Source organism: Canis aureus, chromosome 2, assembly GCF_053574225.1.
Source record: "Canis aureus isolate CA01 chromosome 2, VMU_Caureus_v.1.0, whole genome shotgun sequence".
Lineage (NCBI taxonomy): Eukaryota > Metazoa > Chordata > Mammalia > Carnivora > Canidae > Canis > Canis aureus.
In genome coordinates, this window is record NC_135612.1 from 32,592,369 (window position 1) to 32,615,804 (window position 23,436).

Below are 23,436 nucleotides of genomic sequence, written 5' to 3' on the forward strand. Positions count from 1 at the left end.
TGTTGCCAATGCTTTTGTCTTTACGTTGGGTGGGGGGCGGGGAGAATGTGTGTGTGTGTGTGTGTGTGTGTGTGTGTGTGTGTGTGTACATGGTTAAAAATTGTTCGGAAAAAATGTGGTTTATGTATGCAATGGACTATTACTCAGCCATTAGAAATGACAAATACCCACCATTTGCTTCAACGTGGAGGGACCTGGAGGGTATTATGCTAAGTGAAATAAGTCAATTGGAGAAGGACAAACATATGGTCTCATTCATTTGGGGAATATAAATAATAGTGAAAGGGAATAGAGGGGAAGGAAGAAGAAATGGGTAGGAAATCTCAGAAAGGGAGACAGAACATGGAAGACTCCCAATTCTGGGAAACGAACTAGGGGTGGTGGAAGGGGAGGAGGGCGGGGGGTGGGGGTGACTGGGTGGCGGGCACTGAGGGGGGCACTTGACGGGATGAGCACTGGGTGTTATTCTGTATGTTGGCAAATTGAACACCAATAAAAAATAAATTTATTATTATACAAATAAATAAATAAATAATGAATAAATAACTAAATAAATAAAAATTGTTCGGAAAAAATAAAAATTGGGATAATGGAGGAATAGGGTTTGGATTTACTCTTTTGCCCTAAGCAAGTGAAAAATTAGGCAAAATTTATGAAACCACTGTTTTCAGGCATTGCTTGTTTCCCTGAGGGAAAGGAAACAAAAGAAGTGAGCCCTATGACTTCCCTGGCTTTCTGCCTGGAAGCACTTCCTGGGCCTCAGTGTGGAGGGAGGGTATCCCAATATAGCCTGGAAGTCTTTTTATTTTTTATTTTTTATTTTTTTTGGAGTTCAATTTGCCAACATATTGCATATCACCCAGTTCTCATCCCGTCAAGTGCCCTCCTCAGTGCCTGTCACCCAGTCACCCCAATCCCCCACCCACCTCCCTTTCCACTACCCTTTGTTCGTTTCCCAGAGTTAGGAGTCTCTCATGTTCTGTCTCCCTCACTGATATTTTCACTCATTTTCTCTCCTTTCCCCTTTATTCCCTTTCACTATTTTTTATATTCCCCAAATGAATGAGACCATATAATGTTTGTCCTTTTCTGATTGACTTATTTCACTCCGCATAATACCCTCCAGTTCTATCACTTTGAAGCGAATGGTGAGTATTTGTCATTTCTAATGGCTGAGTAATATTCCATTGTATACATAAACCACATCTTCTTTATCCATTCATCTTTCGATGGACACCGAGGCTCCTTCCACAGTTTGGCTGTTGTGGACATTGCTGCTAGAAACATCGGGGTGCAGGAGTCCTGGCGTTTCACTGCATCCGTATCTGTGGGGTAAATCCCCAGCAGAGCAATTGCTGGGTCGTAGGGCAGGTATATTTTTAACTGTTTGAGGAACCTCCACACAGTTTTCCAGAGTGGCTGCACCATTTCACATTCCCACCAACAGTGCAAGAGGATTCCCCCCCTTTCTCCACATCCTCTCCAACATTTGTTGTTTCCTGTCTAGTTAGTTTTCCCCATTCTCACTGGTGTGAGGTGGGATCTCATTGTGGTTTTATTATTTTTTTTTAAGATAGATAGATAGATAGATTTATTTATTTATTTATTTATTTATTTATTTATTTATTTACGATAGACATAGAGAGAGAGAGAGAGAGAAAGAGGCAGAGACACAGGAGGAGGGAGAAGCAGGCTCCATGCAGGGAGCCTGACGTGGGACTCTATCCGGGGACTCCAGGATCGCTCCCTGGGCCAAAGGCAGGTGCTAAACTGCTGAGCCACCCAGGGATCCCCCTCATTGTGGTTTTAATTTGTATTTCCCTGATGGCAAGTAATGCGGAGCATTTTCTCATGTGCTTGTGAGCATATCTATGTCTGCCTCTGTAAAATTTCTGTTCGTGTCTTCTGCATTTCATGATTGGATTGTTTGTTTCTTTGCTGTTGAGTTTAATAAGTTCTTATAGATCTTGGATACTAGCCCTTTTTTTTTTTTTTAAAGATTTTTTATTTATTCATTCATGAGAGACACAGACACAGGCAGAGGGAGAAGCAGGCTGCATGCAGGGAGCTGACGTGGGACTCAATCCCAGGTCTCCAGAATCATGCCCTGGGCTGAAGGCGGCGCTAAACCGCTGAGCCACCCGGGCTGCCCCGGTACTAGCCCTTTATCTGATATGTCATTTGCAAATATCTTCTCCTATTCTGTAGGTTGTCTTTTAGTTTTGTTCACTGTTTCTTTTGTTGTGCAGAAGCTTTTTATCTTGATGAAGTCCCAATAATTCATTTTTGCTTTTGTTTTCCCTGCCTTCATAGATGTATCTTACAAGAAGTTGCTGTGGCCAAGTTCAAAAAGGGTGTTGTCTATGTTCTCCTCTAGGATTTTGATGGATTCTTGTCTCACATTTAGATCTTTCACCCATTTTGAGTTTATCTTTGTGTGTGGTATAAGAGAATGGTTTAGTTTCATTCTTCTGCATGTCAGCCTGGACGTCTTACTTGGTAGAGGAGATAGATTGGAAACTGAGGAAGCTGAAACAGTTGACACTTACAGGGGAGATTTGCAGGGCGGGAGAGGGGAGAGCTGCGAAGAGAAGCAGCTCCTGAGACCAACTCAGGGCCCTTTACTCTTTGCTCAAATATTAAACTGTATGGTGCATTGGTGAAACTCCACAAGGATAGTAAAGAATAACTTTTTAGAGCTGTAAGCTATATAATTCACAGAATTAGAAGCCATTTGAAGCCCTGCCAGTAAGAATGGGGAAACCTCACTGAATACCTACCCATTTGACAGAATTGCCAGAGGGCCAGCCTTAGTACTAGCCCTCAGGTACTGACCACTGAGCCACCCTAATTAGGAAGGGGTCCAGCTGACTTTGGAGCCGTTTAACAGCCTGGTCAAAATAACTCAACACTTTAAGGGTTAACAACAAAATCCAGACACCTGATGCTGCAGGCCACTGACCTGCCCTCAGACATGCATGTTCATTTCATGCGCTGGTGGTATTTTGCCAATTACATCCTTTTTTATTTATTAAAGTGTAATATGTGTCAATCAAGTTCTTCAGATTTAATAATTAGCAAATCCTTATATTTTTCTTAATGATGGCTTCTTTATAAAAGTTTACATGTTTAAATGAACTATTCTGATTTGAAAGTTTTAGCCAAGTTTGACATGTTTGCTTTAAACTCCAAGCATTTGATTTTCAGTATTCCCTAATCCATTATGAGTGTGGTTATAAGCACTGAATTTCCTCATTCTTCCCCTTACCTTGTAAATAGTGATTTGAGTGATGACTCGACTGCCTGTGCCTGCCTTCCCACTCCTGTCCTCGAGGTCACTGCTGTGTCCAGAGGCCCAGCAATGCCTGAGTGCTTGTTCATTACCACTTGTCAAAGGACTGATTTAGGCATGAAATGGTCCTGGTGAAAAGATACAGATGCAATGAAACGGCGGGACACCTGCACCCCGATGTTTCTAGCAGCAATGTCCACAATAGCCAAACTGTGGAAGGAGCCTCTGTGTCCATCAAAAGATGAATGGATAAAGAAGATGTGGTTTATGTATACAATGGAATATTACTCAGCCATTGGAAATGACAAATACCCGCCATTTGCTTCGATGTGGATGGAACTGGAGGGTATTATGCTGAGTGAAATAAGTCAATTGGAGAAGGACAAACATTATATGGTCTCATTCATTTGGGGAATATAAATAATAGTGAAAGGGAATAGAGGGGAAGGGAGAAGAAATGGGTAGGAAATATCAGAAAGAGAGACAGAACATGAAGACCTCCTACTCTGGGAAACGAACTAGGGGTGGTGGAAGGGGAGGAGGGCAGGGGGTGGGGGTGACTGGGTGGCAGACACTGAGGGGGACACTTGACGGGATGAGCACTGGGTGCTATTCTGTATGTTGGCAAATTGAACACCAATAACAAATTTATTATTATATAAAAAAAAAAGAAAAAGAAAAAGAAATGGTGCTGGTGCCCATAGACAAGACTCTGTCCTGGAGTTTGGAGACTGTGCTTATGTGGTGGAAGGACACAGGTGTTCGTTCTCACTCTCTTGATGAACTCTGGATACATGTACTATGCTTGGGAGTATTTATATCATGGTATTTGATTTCTTAGAATTTTCCTATGTGATGATTACATCAGTTAACTGGAGGAAGATGTAACTGATGGGTAATGAAAAAGTTCTGAATTTAAAGAACTACCTTTAAATTTGTTTTCTTTTATCTTTTTATCCTTTTTTTGTTTAGATTTGTTCGGACAGTATTACCATTTTCTCAAGAGTTTCAAAGAGATAAACAGCCTAACGCACAACCCCAGTATTTGCATGGATCAAAGGTAGGTTCTTTTGTGTTTATGTTATGATTTTTTTTAAGTTCACAATGAAGCATATTTTCAAGTTTAGTTTAAATCAGGTCAGTTGGGATCCCTGGGTGGCACAGCGGTTTGGCGCCTGCCTTTGGCCCAGGGCGTGATCCTGGAGACCCGGGATCGAGTCCCACATCGGGCTCCCGGTGCATGGAGCCTGCTTCTCCCTCTGCCTATGTCTCTGCCTCTCTCTCTCTCTCTCTGTGTGACTATCATAAATAAATAAAAATTAAAAAAAAATAAAAATAAATCAGGTCAGTTGCAGTGATTTAAATGTATCATGCCATATATGAAAGAAATGTTATTGTTTTCTTCCATTAGCACCTTCCTAAAAAGTAATGTAGTGCTAGGACAGCACTCTAGCCATCTGGTGGGTGTCAGGCTGGGCCTGGCCTCACTCCTGCCCCTAAAATCAGTGAGTTTACCAGTAGAGTTAAAGTTTTAAAAATAGCAAACCAGGCAAATGTGTGGAATAGGCTCAGGGCTCATCTCTGACAGAGGGTCAGAATATCTTGTCTAGGTGTGATGCCATGAAAGGAGAGGTGAGGTGAGAAGGGAGGGGCATGCAGAAGACAGTTGACATCCAGAAACCGCAGGCAGACAGGCTGGCTGAGGCCACAGAACATTGTCCAGTAAGGTAAGACAGGTGTCCAGCCTGAGGATGGCTGCATTTGTAACAGGTTAAGAGTATTAAAGGTTAGTGTAGTTAGTATTTAAAATTTTTTTTAATTTTTATTTATTTATGATAGTCACAGAGAGAGAGAGAGAGGCAGAGACATAGGCAGAGGGAAAAGCAGGCTCCATGCACCGGGAGCTCGACGTGGGACTCCATCCCGGGTCTCCAGGATCGCGCCCTGGGCCAAAGGCAGGCGCCAAACCGCTGCATCACCCAGGGATACCCCTGTAGTTAGTATTTAAAGCATTCTTACAGTTTGATAAGAAAAGATGCTCTATACTAAAAAGGAGACAAATGGAATGAACAGATATTTCCAAAAATGTAATAAAAGATAGAAATAGATATCTAGCCTCACCAGTGATTGAAGAAAAATAAATGAGTGCACATGAACCTGTATGATTCTAGGAGACCATCTGCAATGCTTATCAATATTTAAATGTTCTCACTTGTGGGAAGCTGGATAGGCTAAGGAATGAATCAAACAAGTATAATGTGAGGTCCATTAAGGGGGTGGTCATACAACATTGTCATAAAAAATAAGGAAGCAGCCCAACTGACCAGCAAGAATATTCCAATATCTGATTGTCTAGTGGAATGCAATACAGTTGTTAACAAATAATTACATAGATCTTATGATAGTTGTGGGACCTGTATTTTATTAAGTTAAAAAAAAAATCAAACTCCAAACAGAATGATCCTAATTACAAAAAGGTACATACAGAGAAAAGATTATTGGCATACTAAACAGTGGCTGTCTTTGGGAGGGCTGAGTCTGAGAAATGTCTTTCTTTTCTGAATTCTGTTTATGATGTGTTTGCATTGTTCTCACTTGGGTTTTAAGTTGCCCTGTCCAATGTTGGTGTGAGTCTCAGTCTTCACAGGGCCCAACCTGTGGGCTGTGTAGAGAAATGGGGCCTGGCCCCCTTCCCCAAGCATGGACACTAGCCCCTGTGGTCTCAGAGCCGTTAACGGTGAGCCTTGGCACTGCTGATTAATTTTGCTCTGAAGCTCTGAGGGGCTGAGGTTTGAGCAGTATCTTCTCTGTGTTTTTTGCATGTTCTGCTCACAGGTGCAAAAATGTGTCTATTAAAATAATGACATAAAAGGACCACTCTTCAGGTCCCTAGTGGTGGCTCTCAGGAGAGTGTCAACATGTCACTCTTCCCTTACAACTAGTCTTTGAAGACACAGGTCCTTGGCTCACCCTCCTCCTCTTCTCCAACTTCTCCAGGCTAATGATGTCTTCTCCTTTCAGCTGCCCACTTCTGTCTTAATCACAACATCATAGCATTTTACAAACTGATGTGTCCATTTAGTTTTCATCCTGTCAGCCAAGAAAAAATGATAGATGTCTTAGTGGGACAAGCCAGAGGGCTAAGTAGAGGATATATATGGGGAAACCAGAGTTGGCAGAAATAGAAACTTCCTGTGTTTTGCTAGGATATGTGAAATTTCAAGCTGAAATTGCTGCCAACTCTGTGTTCTGCATTTGAGTGGCACCATGTTCTCTGCATGGTGTATGGAAAGGGCATGTCCCTGTGAACAGGTGTGCTCCTAGGATGCTGTGACAGAGCATGGGTTGGGTTTTGGAGAGGCCTTTTTCTAATGAGATCTGGATGCTGAGAAGAAACCAACCTTACTGAGGGCCCTGAGGGCCAAGACTGTGTCACAAGATGGGGGTGGATGAGGGTGAATGGCAGGCAATTTAGGGCCAAGGTGGTTGGGGTGGTGGTGGTCAGGAAGTGGACACAGAATGATGGCAGGTGGAAAGATGTTACTCTAGTCCCAGCAAGAGGTGGTGTCTTGGACCAAGTAGCGTTGACAGAGATGAAGAGAAGTAGATGGGTTCAATATCCAAAAGGATATTTTGGAAGTGGACTTCACTGGACTTGCTAATGCCCTGAAGATGGAGGATGAGAGAAAAAAAAGACCCAAAGATATTTCCTAAGTTTCTGGTAGTTGGTGAGTAGAGGTGTCAGTTTTTGGGAGGGCTAGATTTAGGGAGGTTAAAGGGAAGAGGCCTTGATCCCTAGGGCCTGTGTCCTCTCCTCTTCCCAGGTCTGTCCATGCCACATGGCACAGACCTTGCTGTGAGTAGGGGAGGATGTTGCCCCACTGAGTGTCTCTTCTGGTCACAGCCAGGCTGGCTTCACAATTTACTCAACTGAGGCAAGGGTTGTGGGAGTTGTGAGAGGGTGCAAGGTATGGGTTGGAGTATCACGTTACCCCACTTGGTTAGGGTCAGGATTTTTGCTGCCGTTTTAAGCCTCGTGATGATGACAAGAAGTGAAGAATGCCAGGCGTCCTTGTTCTGTCTACTGTGTTCTTGGATTGAGCATCATTTTAAAAAATACTAAGTAATGTGTTTTTCTATAGGTAACAAGTTACAGTCATTGTCTCAGGGTTCACTCAGCAACTGTTTCCTATGCATGCGCTGTGACCTGGGCTGTGCCTGGCTTCAATCAGGGAACATGGTTCTTGATGCAGGAGCATGTGAGTGCAGGCCCTGCTCCAGAGAGGCCTGAAGTTGTTGGCTGGGTGTTGGGGTGCAGACAGGCACCAAGAGCCAAATACGCCTGGTCTGAACAATGGAGGGCACCCCAGCAGGTTTGGGAGCATGACCAGTGGGGCAGGGAAGGTGGAAAGGAGGCTAAACTGTTGAGACACAGGCAGGGACCCCTAGACCCCTGCCCTCTTCCCTCCTTCTGCTTGGCCAAAGATTTCTCACCTGCAGAGGAGTCCCCAGTGGTACCTGCTTCAGAGAAGGGAGGTGGGAGATGAAAACACCTGGCTCAGTGCTGCTACTGGGAAGTCCCTCAGGTCAGACAGGTGATGCTTGTGGTGGGACATGAGGCCCAGACTGTTAACAGACTCTGCCTCATACCCACCCCCAAGTGACACCCAGACTCTGTGGACCCCAAGAGAAGCTCTGTGAGCTGCTGGTTGAGTGGAACTAGCTTGCCTAATAGCAGGTTCCCTTTTAATCTCAGTGTAATCAAGGCCAGGACACAGGTCAGGAGTTAGGGGACCCAGACCTACAACACGACACCTTTTGAGAATGCCTCAACCCATTCTTTCCCAGTTCTTTTAAAATGTGAAACTTTCATTTCTGTCTTCTTTCCTCTCACTAATGGCAGCTTGAACTTGACTGTGGTAGGACCATGCCCTTAGAAAATGGACACAAACTATAATTCTGGCTGGTGTATTAGTGCAGGCTGCCCATCTCCTCCACTCCTCTAAAAAGGCATGAGGTGGACAATTTCTTTTGGTGGGGTGCAGAGAGAGGGAATCTCAAGCAGACTCTGTGCTGAGGACGAAGCCTGATGCAAGGCTCGATCTCATGACCCAGAGATCATGACCTGACCTGAAATCAAGAGTTGGACACTTAACCAGTAAGCCATCCAGGCACCCCAAGGTGGATAATTTTTTAAAGAATTAGAATGTAGAGGCACCTAGGTGGCTCAGTCGGCTCAGATCATGATCTCAGGGTCCTGGGATCGAGCCACATCATTGCAAATGGCAAGATTTCATTTCTCTTTTTATTTAAATTCTAGTTAGTTAACATGCAGTGTAATATTAGTTTCTTTTTTTTTTTAATTTATTTTTTATTGGTGTTCAATTTACTAACATACAGAATAACCCCCAGTGCCCGTCACCCATTCACTCCCACCCCCCGCCCTCCTCCCCTTCCACCACCCCTAGTTCGTTTCCCAGAGTTAGCAGTCTTTACGTTCTGTCTCCCTTTCTGATATTTCCCACACATTTCTTCCCCCTTCCCTTATATTCCCTTTCACTATTATTTATATTCCCCAAATGAATGAGAACATATAATGTTTGTCCTTCTCCGACTGGCTTACTTCACTCAGCATAATACCCTCCAGTTCCATCCCCGTTGAAGCAAATGGTGGGTATTTGTCATTTCTAATAGCTGAGTAATATTCCATTGTATACATAAACCACATCTTCTTTATCCATTCATCTTTCGTTGGACACTGAGGCTCCTTCCACAGTTTGGCTATCGTGGCCATTGCTGCTATAAACATCGGGGTGCAGGTGTCCCGGCGTTTCATTGCATTTGTATCTTTGGGGTAAATCCCCAACAGTGCAATTGCTGGGTCGTAGGGCAGGTATATTTTTAACTGTTTGAGGAACCTCCACACAGTTTTCCAGAGTGGCTGCACCAGTTCACATTCCCACCAACAGTGTATGAGGGTTCCCTTTTCTCCACATCCTCTCCAACATTTGTTGTTTCCTGCCTTGTTAATTTTCCCCATTCTCACTGGTGTGAGGTGGTATCTCATTGTGGTTTTGATTTGTATTTCCCTGATGGCAAGGGATGCAGAGCATTGTCTCATGTGCATGGTGGCCATGTCTATGTCTTCTTCTGTGAGATTTCTGTTCATGTCTTTTGCCCATTTCATGATTGGATTGTTTGTTTCTTTGGTGTTGAGTTTGAGAAGTTCTTTATAGATCTTGGAAACTAGCCCTTTATCTGATAGGTCATTTGCAAATATCTTCTCCCATTCTGTAGGTTGTCTTTGAGTTTTGTTGACTGTATCCTTTGCTGTGCAAAAGCTTCTTATCTTGATGAAGTCCCAATAGTTCATTTTTGCTTTTGTTTCTTTTGCCTTCGTGGATGTATCTTGCAAGAAGTTACTATGGCCGAGTTCAAAAAGGGTGTTGCCTGTGTTCTTCTCTAGGATTTTGATGGAATCTTGTCTCACATTTAGATCTTTCATCCATTTTGAGTTTATCTTTGTGTATGGTGCAAGAGAGTGGTCTAGTTTCATTCTTCTGCATGTGGATGTCCAATTTTCCCAGCACCATTTATTGAAGAGACTGTCTTTCTTCCAATGGATAGTCTTTCCTCCTTTATCGAATATTAGTTGCCCATAAAGTTCAGGGTCCACTTCTGGGTTCTCTATTCTGTTCCACTGATCTATGTGTCTGTTTTTGTGCCAGTACCACACTGTCTTGATGACCACAGCTTTGTAGTACAACCTGAAATCTGGCATTGTGATGCCCCCAGATATGGTTTTGTTTTTTAAAATTCCCCTGGCTATTCGGGGTCTTTTCTGATTCCACACAAATCTTAAAATAATTTGTTCTAACTCTCTGAAGAAAGTCCATGGTATTTTGATAGGGATTGCATTAAACGTGTATATTGCCCTGGGTAACATTGACATTTTCACAATATTAATTCTGCCAATCCATGAGCATGGAATATTTTTCCATCTCTTTGTGTCTTCCTCAATTTCTTTCAGAAGTGTTCTATAGTTTTCAGGGTATAGATCCTTTACATCTTTGGTTAGGTTTATTCCTAGGTATCTTATGCTTTTGGGTGCAGTTGTAAATGGGATTGACTCCTTAATTTCTCTTTCTTCAGTCTCATTGTTAGTGTATAGAAATGCCACTGACTTCTGGGCATTGATTTTGTATCCTGCCACGCTACTGAATTGCTGTATGAGTTCTAGCAATCTTGGGGTGGAGACTTTTGGGTTTTCTATGTAGAGTATCATGTCATCGGCGAAGAGGGAGAGTTTGACTTCTTCTTTGCCAATTTGAATGCCTTTAATGTCTTTTTGTTGTCTGATTGCTGAGGCTAGGACTTCCAGTACTATGTTGAATAGCAGGGGTGAGAGTGGACATCCCTGTCTTGTTCCTGATCTTAGGGGAAAGGCTCCCAGTGCTTCCCCATTGAGAATGATATTTGCTGTGGGCTTTTCATAGATGGCTTTTAAGATGTCGAGGAATGTTCCCTCTATCCCTCCACTCTGAAGAGTTTTGATCAGGAATGGATGCTGTATTTTGTCAAATGCTTTCTCTGCATCCAATGAGAGGATCATATGGTTCTCGGTTTTTCTCTTGCTGATATGATGAATCACATTGATTGTTTTACAGGTGTTGAACCAGCCTTGTGTCCCAGGGATAAATCCTACTTGGTCATGGTGAATAATTTTTTTAATGTACTGTTGGATCCTATTGGCCAGTATCTTGTTGAGAATTATTGCATCCATGTTCATCAGGGATATTGGTCTGTAATTCTCCTTTTTGGTGGGGTCTTTGTCTGGTTTTGGAATTAAGGTGATGCTGGCCTCATAGAACGAATTTGGAAGTACTCCATCTCTTTCTATCTTTCCAAACAGCTTTAGGAGAATAGGTATGGTTTCTTCTTTAAACGTTTGGTAAAATTCCCCTGGGAAGCCATCTGGCCCTGGACTCTTGTGTCTTGAGAGGTTTTTGATGACTGCTTCAATTTCCTCCCTGGTTATTGGCCTGTTCAGGTTTTCCATTTCTTCCTGTTCCAGTTTTGGTAGTTTGTGGCTTTCCAGGAATGCGTCCATTTCTTCTAGATTGCCTAATTTATTGGCGTATAGCTGTTCATAATATGTTTTTAAAATCGTTTGTATTTCCTTGGTGTTGGTAGTGATCTCTCCTTTCTCATTCATGATTTTATTAATTTGAGTCTTCTCTCTCTTCTTTTTAATAAGGCTGGCTAATGGTTTATCTATCTTGTTAATTCTTTCAAAGAACCAACTCCTGGTTTTGTTGATCTGTTCCACAGTTCTTCTGGTCTCGATTTTGTTGAGTTCTGCTCGAATCTTTATTAACTCCCTTCTTCTCTTGGGTGTAGGGTCTATTTGCTGTTTTTTCTCTAGCTCCGTTATGTGTAAGGTTAGCTTTTGTATTTGAGTTCTTTCCAGTTTTTGAATGGATGCTTGTATTGCGATGTATTTCCCCCTTAGGACTGCTTTTGCTGCATCCCAAAGATTTTGAACGGTTGTATCTTCATTCTCATTAGTTTCCATGAATCTTTTTAATTCTTCCTTAATTTCCTGGTTGACCCTTTTATCTTTTAGCAGGATGGTCCTTAACCTCCACGTGTTTGAGGTCCTTCCAAACTTCTTGTTGTGATTTAGTTCTAATTTCAAGGCATTATGGTCTGAGAATATGCAGGGGACAATCCCAATCTTTTGGTATCGGTTCAGACCCGATTTGTGACCCAATATGTGGTCTATTCTGGAGAAAGTTCCATGTGCGCTTGAGAAGAATGTGTATTCAGTTGAGTTTGGATGTAAAGTTCTGTAGATATCTGTGAAATCCATCTGGTCCAGTGTATCATTTAAAGCTCTCGTTTCTTTGGAGATGTTGTGCTTAGAAGACCTATCGAGTATAGAAAGAGCTAGATTGAAGTCACCAAGTATAAGTGTATTATTATCTAAGTATTTCTTCACTTTGGTTAATAATTGTTTAATATATTTGGCAGCTCCCACATTCGGGGCATATATATTGAGGATTGTTAAGTCCTCTTGTTGAATAGATCCTTTAAGTATGATATAGTGTCCCTCTTCATCTGTCACTACAGTCTTTGGGGTAAATTTTAGTTTATCTGATATAAGGATGGCTACCCCTGCTTTCTTTTGAGGACCATTCGAATGGTAAATGGTTCTCCAACCTTGTATTTTCAGGCTGTAGGTGTCCTTCTGTCTAAAATGAGTCTCTTGTAGACAGCAAATAGATGGGTCCTGCTTTTTTATCCAGTCTGAAACCCTGCGCCTTTTGATGGGGTCATTAAGCCCGTTCACATTCAGAGTTACTATTGAGAGATATGAGTTTAGTGTCATCATGATATCTATTCAGTCCTTGTTTTTGTGGAATGTTCCACTGAACTTCTTCTTAAAGGGGAATTTTAAGAGTCCCCCTTAAAATTTCTTGCAGAGCTGGTTTGGAGGTCACATATTCTTTTAGTTGCTGCCTGTCTTGGAAGCTCTTTATCTCTCCTTCCATTTTGAATGAGAGCCTTGCTGGATAAAGTATTCTTGGTTGCATGTTCTTTTCATTTAGGACCCTGAATATATCCTACCAGCCCTTTCTGGCCTGCCAGGTCTCCGTGGAGAGGTCTGCTGTTACCCTAATACTCCTCCCCATAAAAGTCAGGGATTTCTTGTCTCTTGCTGCTTTAAGGATCTTCTCTTTATCTTTGGAATTTGCAAGCTTCACTATTAAATGTCGAGGTGTTGAACGGTTTTTATTGATTTTAGGGGGGTATCTCTCTATTTCCTGGATCTGAATGCCTGTTTCCCTTCCCAGGTTAGGGAAGTTTTCAGCTAGAATTTGTTCAAATACATATTCTGGCCCTCTGTCCCTTTCGGCGCCCTCGGAACCCCAATTAAACGTAGGTTTTTCTTTCTCAGGCTGTCGTTTATTTCCCTTAATCTATCCTCATGGTCTTTTAATTGTTTATCTCTTTTTTCCTCAGTTTCCCTCTCTGCTATCAACTTGTCTTCTATGTCACTCACTCGTTCTTCCACCTCGTTAACCCTCGTCGTTAGGACTTCTAGTTTGGATTGCATCTCATTCAACTGATTTTTAATTTCTGCCTGATTAGCTCTAAATTCTGCAGTCATGAAGTCTCTTGAGTCCTTTATACTTTTTTCTAGAGCCACCAGTAGCTGTATAATAGTGCTTCTGAATTGGCTTTCTGACATTGAATTGTAATCCAGATTTTGTAACTCTGTGTTAGAGGACTGTTTCTGATTCTTTCTTTTGAGGTGAGGTTTTCCTTCTAGTCATTTTGCTCAGTGCAGAGTGGCCAAAAGCAAGTTGTATTGGGAATAAGAGAAAAAGAGAGGAAAGAAAGAAGGAAAGAAAAGAGAAAGAGAAAAAAAGGGAAGAAAAAAAAACGAAAAAAAAAAGAAGTAAAAGAGAAAGAAAAAGAAAGGAGAAAAAAAAGGGGGTGGGGGAAGGAAACAAATCAAAAAGCAAAACAAAACAAAACAAAACAAAAGAACCACCGGGGAGTATCTTCTGATTCTGTGTACTTTAAGTCCCTTGGCTTCTCCTGGAAGTTGTCAGTCTAGCTGGTGTTCTGGGGGAGGGGCCTGCTGTGCTGATTTTCAGGTGTTAGCAGTTGGGGGAGCTGCTGTGCCCCTGCCTGGTGCAGGGCTCAGTGGGGGTTGTTTACCCCGTGAGGCCGCAGGAGGAACAGCCCCAGTGGCGGGGCAGCTCTGGAAACCTGGATTCAGCTCCGGCAGGAACTCCGTCTGCAGGGCCTGGAGGCTCCGGGCGGGGCCGCTGATCTGCTCAGCTCGGGCAGGAGCGTCCTTGCTGTCCTCGCCCTCCCGGCCTCTGCCTGTCCCGGGGGAGGCCGGATCCTGGGCTGTGTCCCGGCGCCCTGTGCTCCGGAGCCTGCGCTGTTGGATTCGCACTCCCGGGCCGCAGGCCCCTCAGCGGAGCCGCCGCCCGAGCCCCTCCGAGCTGCTCCGGGTCCCGCCGGGTCCCGCCGTGCACGCTGCAGCCCTTAGGGAGCTCGGCGCACTCTCCTGGGCGCGCAGTTGCTCTGTTACTGTCCCCGGGAGCCCGAGGAGACCCTCGCCCTCCTGGTTCCTGCTCCAACCCCCTGCGAGCCCCTCTCCGCCCGGGAAGGTCGGTGCAGCTCCTGCGTCTCCGGGACGGGGCTCTCCTGTCCTGGGGACACTCGCCCCGGCCTCAGCCCGGCTCCTCGCGGGGCCCCTCCCCCTCGGAGGCCTTTGTTTCTTTACTTCTTTTTCCCCGTCTTCCTACCTTGATAGAAGCGCGAACTCTTCTCACTGTTGCATTCCAGGTGTTCTCTCTTTAATTCTCAGGCCGAATTCATAGATTTTCAGGATGATTGGAAGGTTTTCTAGGTAATTTGGTGGAGACAGGTGATTTGGGGACCCTACTCTTCCGCCATCTTGCCCCTCCCCGTAATATTAGTTTCATGTGTACAATGTAGTGACTCAACACTTCCATTCAACCCCCAGTGCTCATCACAAGTGCACTTCTGAATCTCCATCACCTATTTAACCCATCCCCCCACCCACCTCCCCTCCAGTAACCGTAAGTTTGTTCTCTTAGTTGAGTGTTTTTTTTTCCCTTATGTGCATCTGTTTTGTTTCTTAAATTCCAGATATGAGTGAAATCAAATGGTATTTATCTTTCTCTGATATTTTAGCATATTCTCTAGCTCCATCCAAGTCATTGCAAATGGCAAGATTTCATTCTTTTTTTATGGCTGGGTAATATCCATTGTATATATATGCCACTTCTTTACCTGTTCATCAGTCAGTGGACATTTGGGCTCTTTCCATAGTTTGGCTATTGTTGATCATGCTGCCATAAACATAGGGGTGAATGCATCCCTTCGACACAGAATTTTTGTATTGTTTGGGTATACCCGGTACTGCAATTGCTAGGTCCTAGGGTTTTTCTGTTTTTTACTTTTTGAGGAACCTCCACACTGTTTTCCAGAGAGGCTGCATCAGTTTGCATTCCCACCGACAGTGTAAGAGGGTTGCCCCTTCTCCACGTCCTCTCCAACATCTGTTGTTTCCTTTGTTGTTGATTTTAGTCATTCTGAGGGGTGTGAGGTGATACCTCATTGTGGTTTTGACTTGTATTTCCCTGATGATAAGTGATGTTGAGCATCTTTTCATGTGTCTGTTGGCCACCTGTATGTTTTCTATGGAAAAACTGTTCATGTCTTCTGTCCATTTTTTAAACTGGATTATTTGATTTTGGGGTGTCAAGTTTTATAAGTTCTTTATATATTTTGGATATCACCTGTTTATCAGATATGTCATTTGCAAATATCTTCTCCTATTCTGAAGGTTGCCTTTTAGTTTTGTTGTTTCCCTCACTGTGCAGAAGCTTTTTGTTTTGATGATGCCCCAATAGTTTATTTTTACTTTTGTTTTCCTTGCTTCGGGAGACGTATCTAGTAAGAAGTTGCTGCAGCTGAGGTTAGAGGTTTCTACCTGTGTTTTCCTCTGGGATTCTGATGGTTTCCTGTCTCACACTTAGGTTTTTCATCCATTTTGAATTTATCTCTGTGAATGGTTTAAGACAGTAGTCCAGTTTCATTCTTCTGCTTAATGGCTGTCCAATGTTCCCAATAACATTTGTTGAAGAGACTGGTTTGGTTTGTTTTTGTTTTTGTTTTTTTTTCCCAGGGGAAATTCTTTCCCATTTTGTCGAAACTGAGTTGACCATAGAGTTGAGAGTCTATTTCTGGGTTCTCTATTCTGCTCCACTCATGTGTGTCTTTTTTTGTGCCAGCACCATACTGTCTTGATGATCACAGCTTTGTAATAGAGCCTGAAGTCTCGAATTGTGATCCATCCAGCTTTGGTTTTCTTTTTCAAGATTGCTTTGACTATTTGGGGTTTTTTGTGATTCCATATGACCATGTGCATGACAAATATTTCTCTATCCCCTCATTTCAATCTGCAGGTGATTTTAGGTCTAAAATGAGTCTCTGAAGAAATGTGTGTGAAATATCAGGAAGGGAGACAGAACATAAAGACTCCTAACTCTGGGAAACGAACTAGGGGTGGTGGAAGGGGAGGAGGGCGGGGGGTGGGGGTGAATGGGTGACGGGCACTGAGGGGGGCACTTGACAGGATGAGCACTGGGTGTTATTCTGTATGTTGGTAAATTGAACACCAATAAAAAATAAATGTATTATAAAAAAAATAAAATGAGTCTCTGGTAAAAAAAAAAAAAGAATAAAAAATTTAAAATAAATTAAAATTAGTCTCTTGTAGGTAGCATATAGATGAGTCTTGTGTTTTTTTAATCCATTATGGTAGCATTTGTCTTTTGATTAGAACATTTAGTCCATTTATATTCAGAGTAATTATTGATAGACCTGGGATTACGACCTGAACCAAAGGCAGACGCTCAACTGCTGAGCCACTCAGAGGCTTCATGGCGTGCCATTTCTATGAAGAGATCTGCTGCTAACCTTATGGGTCTTCTGCTTTTAGGGTTTTTTCTTTATCACTATATTTTGCGAATTTAACTACAATATGACTTGGTATTGGCCTGCTTTTATTGATTTTGATGCAGCTCCTCTGGTTTTTAAAGCCAAAATTTATGGGGATTAGTCCTTCCTGTGTGAGCTTCCTGGTGCAAGGGTCTATTTCTCTGCTCTCTTTACAACGTGCATCCCCCTCCTCTCATTGGCAGCTTCCCTCTGCCTTTCTGATCTTCCTAAGATTTCAGATGTCTTCTTCCCTATATTTCATTGTGGAGATTTTTCTGCAAGTCTTCAGATTGCTCTCCATCTTAATAACTTGGAGGTGGATGATATCTTGGAGGTAGGATGGGGGTGAGCTCAGGGTCCTCCTCCTCTACCATCTTCCCAAGCTCCTGAGACTATTAGATTTCATTAATGTTTTTCATGGTTTTCTTTTGACACGCTAGAACATACATCCAGAAGGAGAGGAGCCCCCATGAATCACTATTTGTACATCCAATATAAACAAGTTTTCTGTGTGCTTAATTAAACGCCCCAGTGCAGGCAGCCCGGGTGGCTCAGTGGTTTAGCGCCACCTTCAGCCCAGGGCCTGGTCCTGGAGACCCGGGATCGAGTCCCATGGCAGGCTCCCTGCATGGAGCCTGCTTCTCCCTCTGCCTGTGTCTCTGCCTCTCTCTCTCTCTCTCTCATGAATAAATAAAATCTTTAAAAAAAAAGTAAAAATAAAAAATAAATGCCCCAGTGGTAGAAGACAACCTTATAGGTAGGTAACATTCTAAGGGCTGAATTCCCAGGAATTGCAAGCAGGCCTCCTGAAGATACTCAAGAGCTGAGCATCCAGGCCTGCTGTGCTGATTCTTCAGTCACTTTTCTGATGATGTGGTTTTTAGTGTATGTAGAGTAAATATTTAAGACAGTGACAAAGGGGGCAAGGAGAAGATTCAGGGAACCTAAGTGGAGGTGAGGTTGATAACACTTCAAAGTGGTAAAATGTTGATAATTGGATTGTTATAACTTACACAACATATAAGACCTAGAATAACCACTAAAAGATGTGTGAAGAGATTTTTTTTTTAAAAGATTTTATTTATTTATTCATGAGAGATAGAGAGAGACACAGGCAGAGGGAGAAGTAGGATCCCTGCGGGGAGCCCAACGTGGGACTCAATCCCAGGACCCCGGGATCACAACCTGAGCCAAAGGCAGATGTTCAACCACTGAGCCACCTAGGTGCCCCTTTTTAGATATTCTTGAAACTTGATCAATCATAGTGGAATCTAGAAAATGTTTAAGTGACTCAGAAGAAGTCAGGAAGACTGAAACAGACCCTACTTAGATATCAATAATTACATTATATATAAATCTGCTAAATGTAAGTGGTCTTTATACAGTTAAAATACTGAGGTTTGGCAGAGTGGATTTAAAAAACATGGTACAATAATAAAGGTACTTTATTGTGTCTCTCATGAATAAATAAATAAAATCTTCATAAAAAAAAGAAAATTAAAAGAGTTGAGATCATACAGAGTGTGTTTTCTGACCACACTGGACTCAAACTAGAAATCAGAAAGAGGAAAGAAAATCTCCAGAGACTTGGAAATTAAAACATTCCTGTATGATCCATGGGTCAAGATGAAGTCTGAAGGGAAAATTTTTTTTAAAGACACCTAACTAAATGAAATGCAAATATATCAGAATTTATGGGATGCAGCTGACAAGTGCTGATAGGAAAACACACACTGAATGCTTGTTCGTAGTCTCCCTGCTGGGTGCATCCATGTTTTTAGACAAGATTGGAGGTCCCCTCCTGTAGGAGGCCACCCTCATTACATTGCCACCTACTCACCTGGTGGGGGCTGCTGTCCCCAGTCCCTGTGTGTCCCTGAGAAGACAGTTCTCACTGCTCTGTCAGTGTCTGTCTTCAGATGTCTCCCCTAGGAGACTGGGAGCAGCTCTGAGGAGGCAGCAGTGAAGATGTGTTTATTTCTCATTCCAAGACCTCAGAATGGCTTCTGTAGAACTGGCAGTTTGATAAATCTTTGAAATTTGTCTTATTTTTTCTAACAAACGTTTTTTTTTACTTGGAATTTTTTATTATTATTATTATTTTAATTGGAGTTCAGTTTGCCAACATATAGTATAACACCCAGTGCTCATCCTATCAAGTGCCCCCCCCTCAGTGCCCATCACCCAGTCACCCCATCCCCCACCCCCCCCACCCCCCGCCTACCTCCCTTTCCACTACCCCTTGTTTATTTCCCAGAGTTAGGAGTCCTTCATGGTTTGTCTCCGTCTCTAATTTTTCCCACTCATTTTCCCTCCTTTTCCCTATAATCCCTTTCACTAAACTTGCTTGTCATTTCTTTTTGTTGAAAACACAAATACTAGTAAAGGCAGTCTAACAAATTCTCTGGGATTCTCCACCTAAGGGCACATGCATATTTGGTGCATTGTATGCACCAAATCTTGTATGCATAGTAACCACGTTGAAAACTCTGAAGATTTCATCAGGCACTTAACATTCTTTATCCCCCAGGCTTTGAACTTGGCCTACTCTAGCATTTATGGCAGCTACCGGAACTTTGTTGGGCCTCCGCACTTCCAGGTCATCTGTCGGCTGCTCGGCTACCAGGGCATTGCAGTGGTCATGGAGGAGCTGCTGAAGGTTGTGAAGAGCCTGGTATGTTTCCCTCAGTGTGCTTCCTTTACGTGGTCTAGGGTTCTCTACTCAATTCAAATGTGGGAGGGAAATAAAAATATTCAGGCACTCCACTGAGCAATTCTGGGATACGAACTGAGTGTTGTACAATTCACTCCATTCTAACACTATGTACCTGGAGATATCATCAGATCCCACAGTTTAAGGGCTCTGACCCACAAGGCTTCCCCACACCCACCCTCCCACTCAATATCAAGTGTAATTTGTCGCTTGTACCTCTGACCCACTGGCTATAAATCAGAGGTTTCTACAGCCCCCCTCCTAGCAATCTGCTAGGGCAACTCACAAAATTCAGGGAACTACTCAATAGATTACCAGTTTATTAGAAAGGATACAAATCAACAGCCAGATGAATCAATACATAGGTCGAGGTCCTGAAGAAAAGAGCTTCTGTTCTCGTGCTCTTTGGGGCATGAGACAGTGACCTATGGAACTGTTCTGGTTCCCCAAACTCCACCCTATTAGGTTTTTAATACATAGGCAGGATTGATTAAATCATTGGTCTTTGGTGACTAAATGAACCTCAGCCCCTTCCCTATCCCCAGCAGTCTGGGAGTGGGACTGAAAGTCCCAAATCTAACCATGGGGTTGGTTCTCCTGGCCACCAGCCCCTATTGGTGAGTGCTTTCCAAAAGTCACCTCATTAACAAGAGACACCTTTAAGGTCTCTTTGGATAATTTGAAAGGTTTTAGGAACAGGAATAAGACCAAATATATTGCACAGCCTTGAATTCACTGGCGTGGAAAAGCCTGGTCCCTGTTATTTTACCTATTCAGAGACAAGTACCAAAATACAGCTTGCTATATAAGAAAATGTGGCCTTTATATGCAGACATAGTCTTCCCCACCTCCTTTTATAAAGGACCACTGCTATTGCTTGTTGCTCAAGAGAGACATGAAGCCATTTGGGAGAGACCATGTTTCAGCTGGCGAGCATCTGGGAGGGGACAGTTGTACAAACACTCCTGTTTCTGTTTGTGAAATAAGAGGTTTCTTAAAACACAGATCTCCAAGAAACACTTACACTGGGGGAAACAGAGGTGAGTGTGTTGTCCATGAGGAGTTCTGAGCTGTCTCTGGCAGGGCTGCCGCAAGGGGCAGATGGGCTCCGCTGAGAGGCAGTGGTCCTACTGTTGTTCAGAGATTCCTGTTACCCAGGGATGGCTGGTCCCCCTGCAGGGCTGATGGTGTGTGCCCCTTTTCTGAGTACCAGGGGTTAAACTGTGAATAAAGGATTAAGACTTTACAATCTGTTTAACTTCAGATTGAGGTCAGAAGTTAATGTGCCGAAGTCTTTTAGTTAATTAAGTCCTTTTGGAAAAAGAAAGAGTGAGAAAATGCTATTTGTACACTATCATAGATTTAGTTTTCTGTGTTATTTCTGTTAACTAAGAAAACTTCATAAAATCTTAATCTTTAATCTGTTTCCATTATTTTCATCATTTTTTTAAAAAAGGTTTTATTTGAGAGCATGCATGAACAGGGGGAGGGACAGAGGGAGAGGGACAAGTAGACTCCGCACAGAACAGGGAGCCTGATGCGGGGCTCTATCCCAGGACCCCAAGATCATGACCTGAGCCAAAGGCAGACGCTTCACTGAGCCATGTAGGCGCCCCGATTTTAGTCATCTTTCTGTGACTGTGCCCATTTCTTTAGGATTCTTTATTGCCAAATATAGACTTTCAGGGCATTTCTATACTTGAAGCTGAATTTATGGCCACAATAATTAAAGTGGCAATCCATCAAGGAGATGGTATGATCATTAACAATGCAAAGCAAAAGCTGACAGAATTCTAAGAAGTTGACAAATTATACAACCTTTTTGGATCAAAAATCAATTAGGATATATAAAAGTTGGATCTTTTGACACAGCCATGACTGCATAACCCACTCAGTCTCTGCTAGGACCCCAGCTACAGCCTTTGCCCCAAAATACATAACTTGGAAGGTGTTCGGCACATGCCGAGCCCAGTGTTGGAGCCTCATCAAGTCCATATGAGGAATACAGAAACCACCCCATGCGGATGTTGTTTCCCAGAGCCTCTGTGTTGGCCAAAGTTGGATGCAACTAGAGCAGGTCCTCACCGTCCTGTCACACTTGAGATCACTTGCCTCCTCATTCTCAATGGGGAAGCACTGGGAGCCTTTCCCCTAAGATCAGGAACAAGACAGGGATGTCCACTCTCACCATTGCTATTCAACATAGTACTGGAAGTCCTAGCCTCAGCAATCAGACAACAAAAAGACATTAAAGGCATTCAAACTGGCAAAGAAGAAGTCAAACTCTCCCTCTTCGCCAATGACATGATCCTCTACATAGAAAACCCAAAAGTCTCCACCCCAAGATTGCTGGAACTCATGCAACAATTCGGTAGCGTGGCAGGATACAAAATCAATGCCCAGAAATCAGTGGCATTTCTATACACTAACAATGAGACTGAAGAAAGAGAAATTAAGGAGTCAATCCCATTTACAATTGCACCCAAAAGCATAAGATACCTAGGAATAAACCTAACCAAAGAGGTAAAGGATCTATACCCTAAAAACTATAGAACACTTCTGAAAGAAATTGAAGAAGACACAAAGAGATGGAAAACTATTCCATGCTCATGGATTGGCAGAATTAATATTGTGAAAATGTCAATGTTACCCAGGGCAATTTACACGTTTAATGCAATCCCTATCAAAATGCCATGGACTTTCTTCAGAGAGTTAGAGCAAATTATTTTAAGATTTGTGTGGAATCAGAAAAGACCCCGAATAGCCAGGGGAATATTAAAAAAGAAAACCACAGCTGGGGGCATCACAATGCCAGATTTCAGGTTGTACTACAAAGCTGTGGTCATCAAGACAGTGTGGTACTGGCACAAAAACAGACACATAGATCAATGGAACAGAATAGACAACCCAGAAGTGGACCCTGAACTTTATGGGCAACTAATATTCGATAAAGGAGGAAAGACTATCCATTGGAAGAAAGACAGTCTCTTCAATAAATGGTGCTGGGAAAATTGGACATCCACATGCAGAAGAATGAAACTAGACCACTCTCCTACACCATACACAAAGATAAACTCAAAATGGATGAAAGATCTAAATGTGAGACAAGAGTCCATCAAAATCCTAGAGGAGAACACAGGCAACACCCTTTTTGAACTCGGCTACAGTAACTTCTTGCAAGATACATCCACAAAGGCAAAAGAAACAAAAGCAAAAATGAACTATTGGGACTTCATCAAGATAAGAAGCTTTTGCACAGCAAAGGATACAGTCAACAAAACTAAGACAACCTACAGAATGGGAGAAGATATTGCAAATGACATATCAGATAAAGGGCTAGTTCCCAAGATCTATAAAGAACTTATTAAACTCAACACCAAAGAAACAAACAATCCAATCATGAAATGGGCAAAAGACATGAAGAGAAATCTCACAGAGGAAGACATAGACATGGCCAACAAGCACATGAGAAAATGCTCTGCATCACTTGCCATCAGGGAAATACAAATCAAAACCACAATGAGATACCACCTCACACCAGTGAGAATGGGGCAAATTAACAAGGCAGGAAACAACAAATGTTGGAGAGGATGCGGAGAAAAGGGAACCCTCATACACTGTTGGTGGGAATGTGAACTGGTGCAGCCACTCTGGAAAACTGTGTGGAGGTTCCTCAAAGAGTTGAAAATTGACCTGCCCTATGACCCAGCATTGCACTGCTGGGGATTTACCCCAAAGATACAGATGCAATGAAACGCCGGGACACCTGCACCCCGATGTTTATAGCAGCAATGTCCACGTAGCCAAACTGTGGAAGGAGCCTCGGTGTCCAACGAAAGATGAATGGATAAAGAAGATGTGGTTTATGTATACAATG

General features: G+C 42.9%; 1 protein-coding gene across 2 annotated transcripts in view; it reads left to right on the plus strand.

The window, feature by feature from the left end:
- Window positions 1-23,436, plus strand: part of CYFIP1 (cytoplasmic FMR1 interacting protein 1) — a 101,159-nt gene that overhangs the window by 57,098 nt on the left and 20,625 nt on the right. For both annotated transcript variants that reach the window (XM_077868133.1, XM_077868122.1), the window contains exons 23-24: window positions 4,265-4,352; window positions 19,377-19,520. In XM_077868133.1, the coding sequence (XP_077724259.1) occupies window positions 4,265-4,352; window positions 19,377-19,520 (232 nt within the window). The remainder of the gene's footprint in view (window positions 1-4,264; window positions 4,353-19,376; window positions 19,521-23,436) is intronic.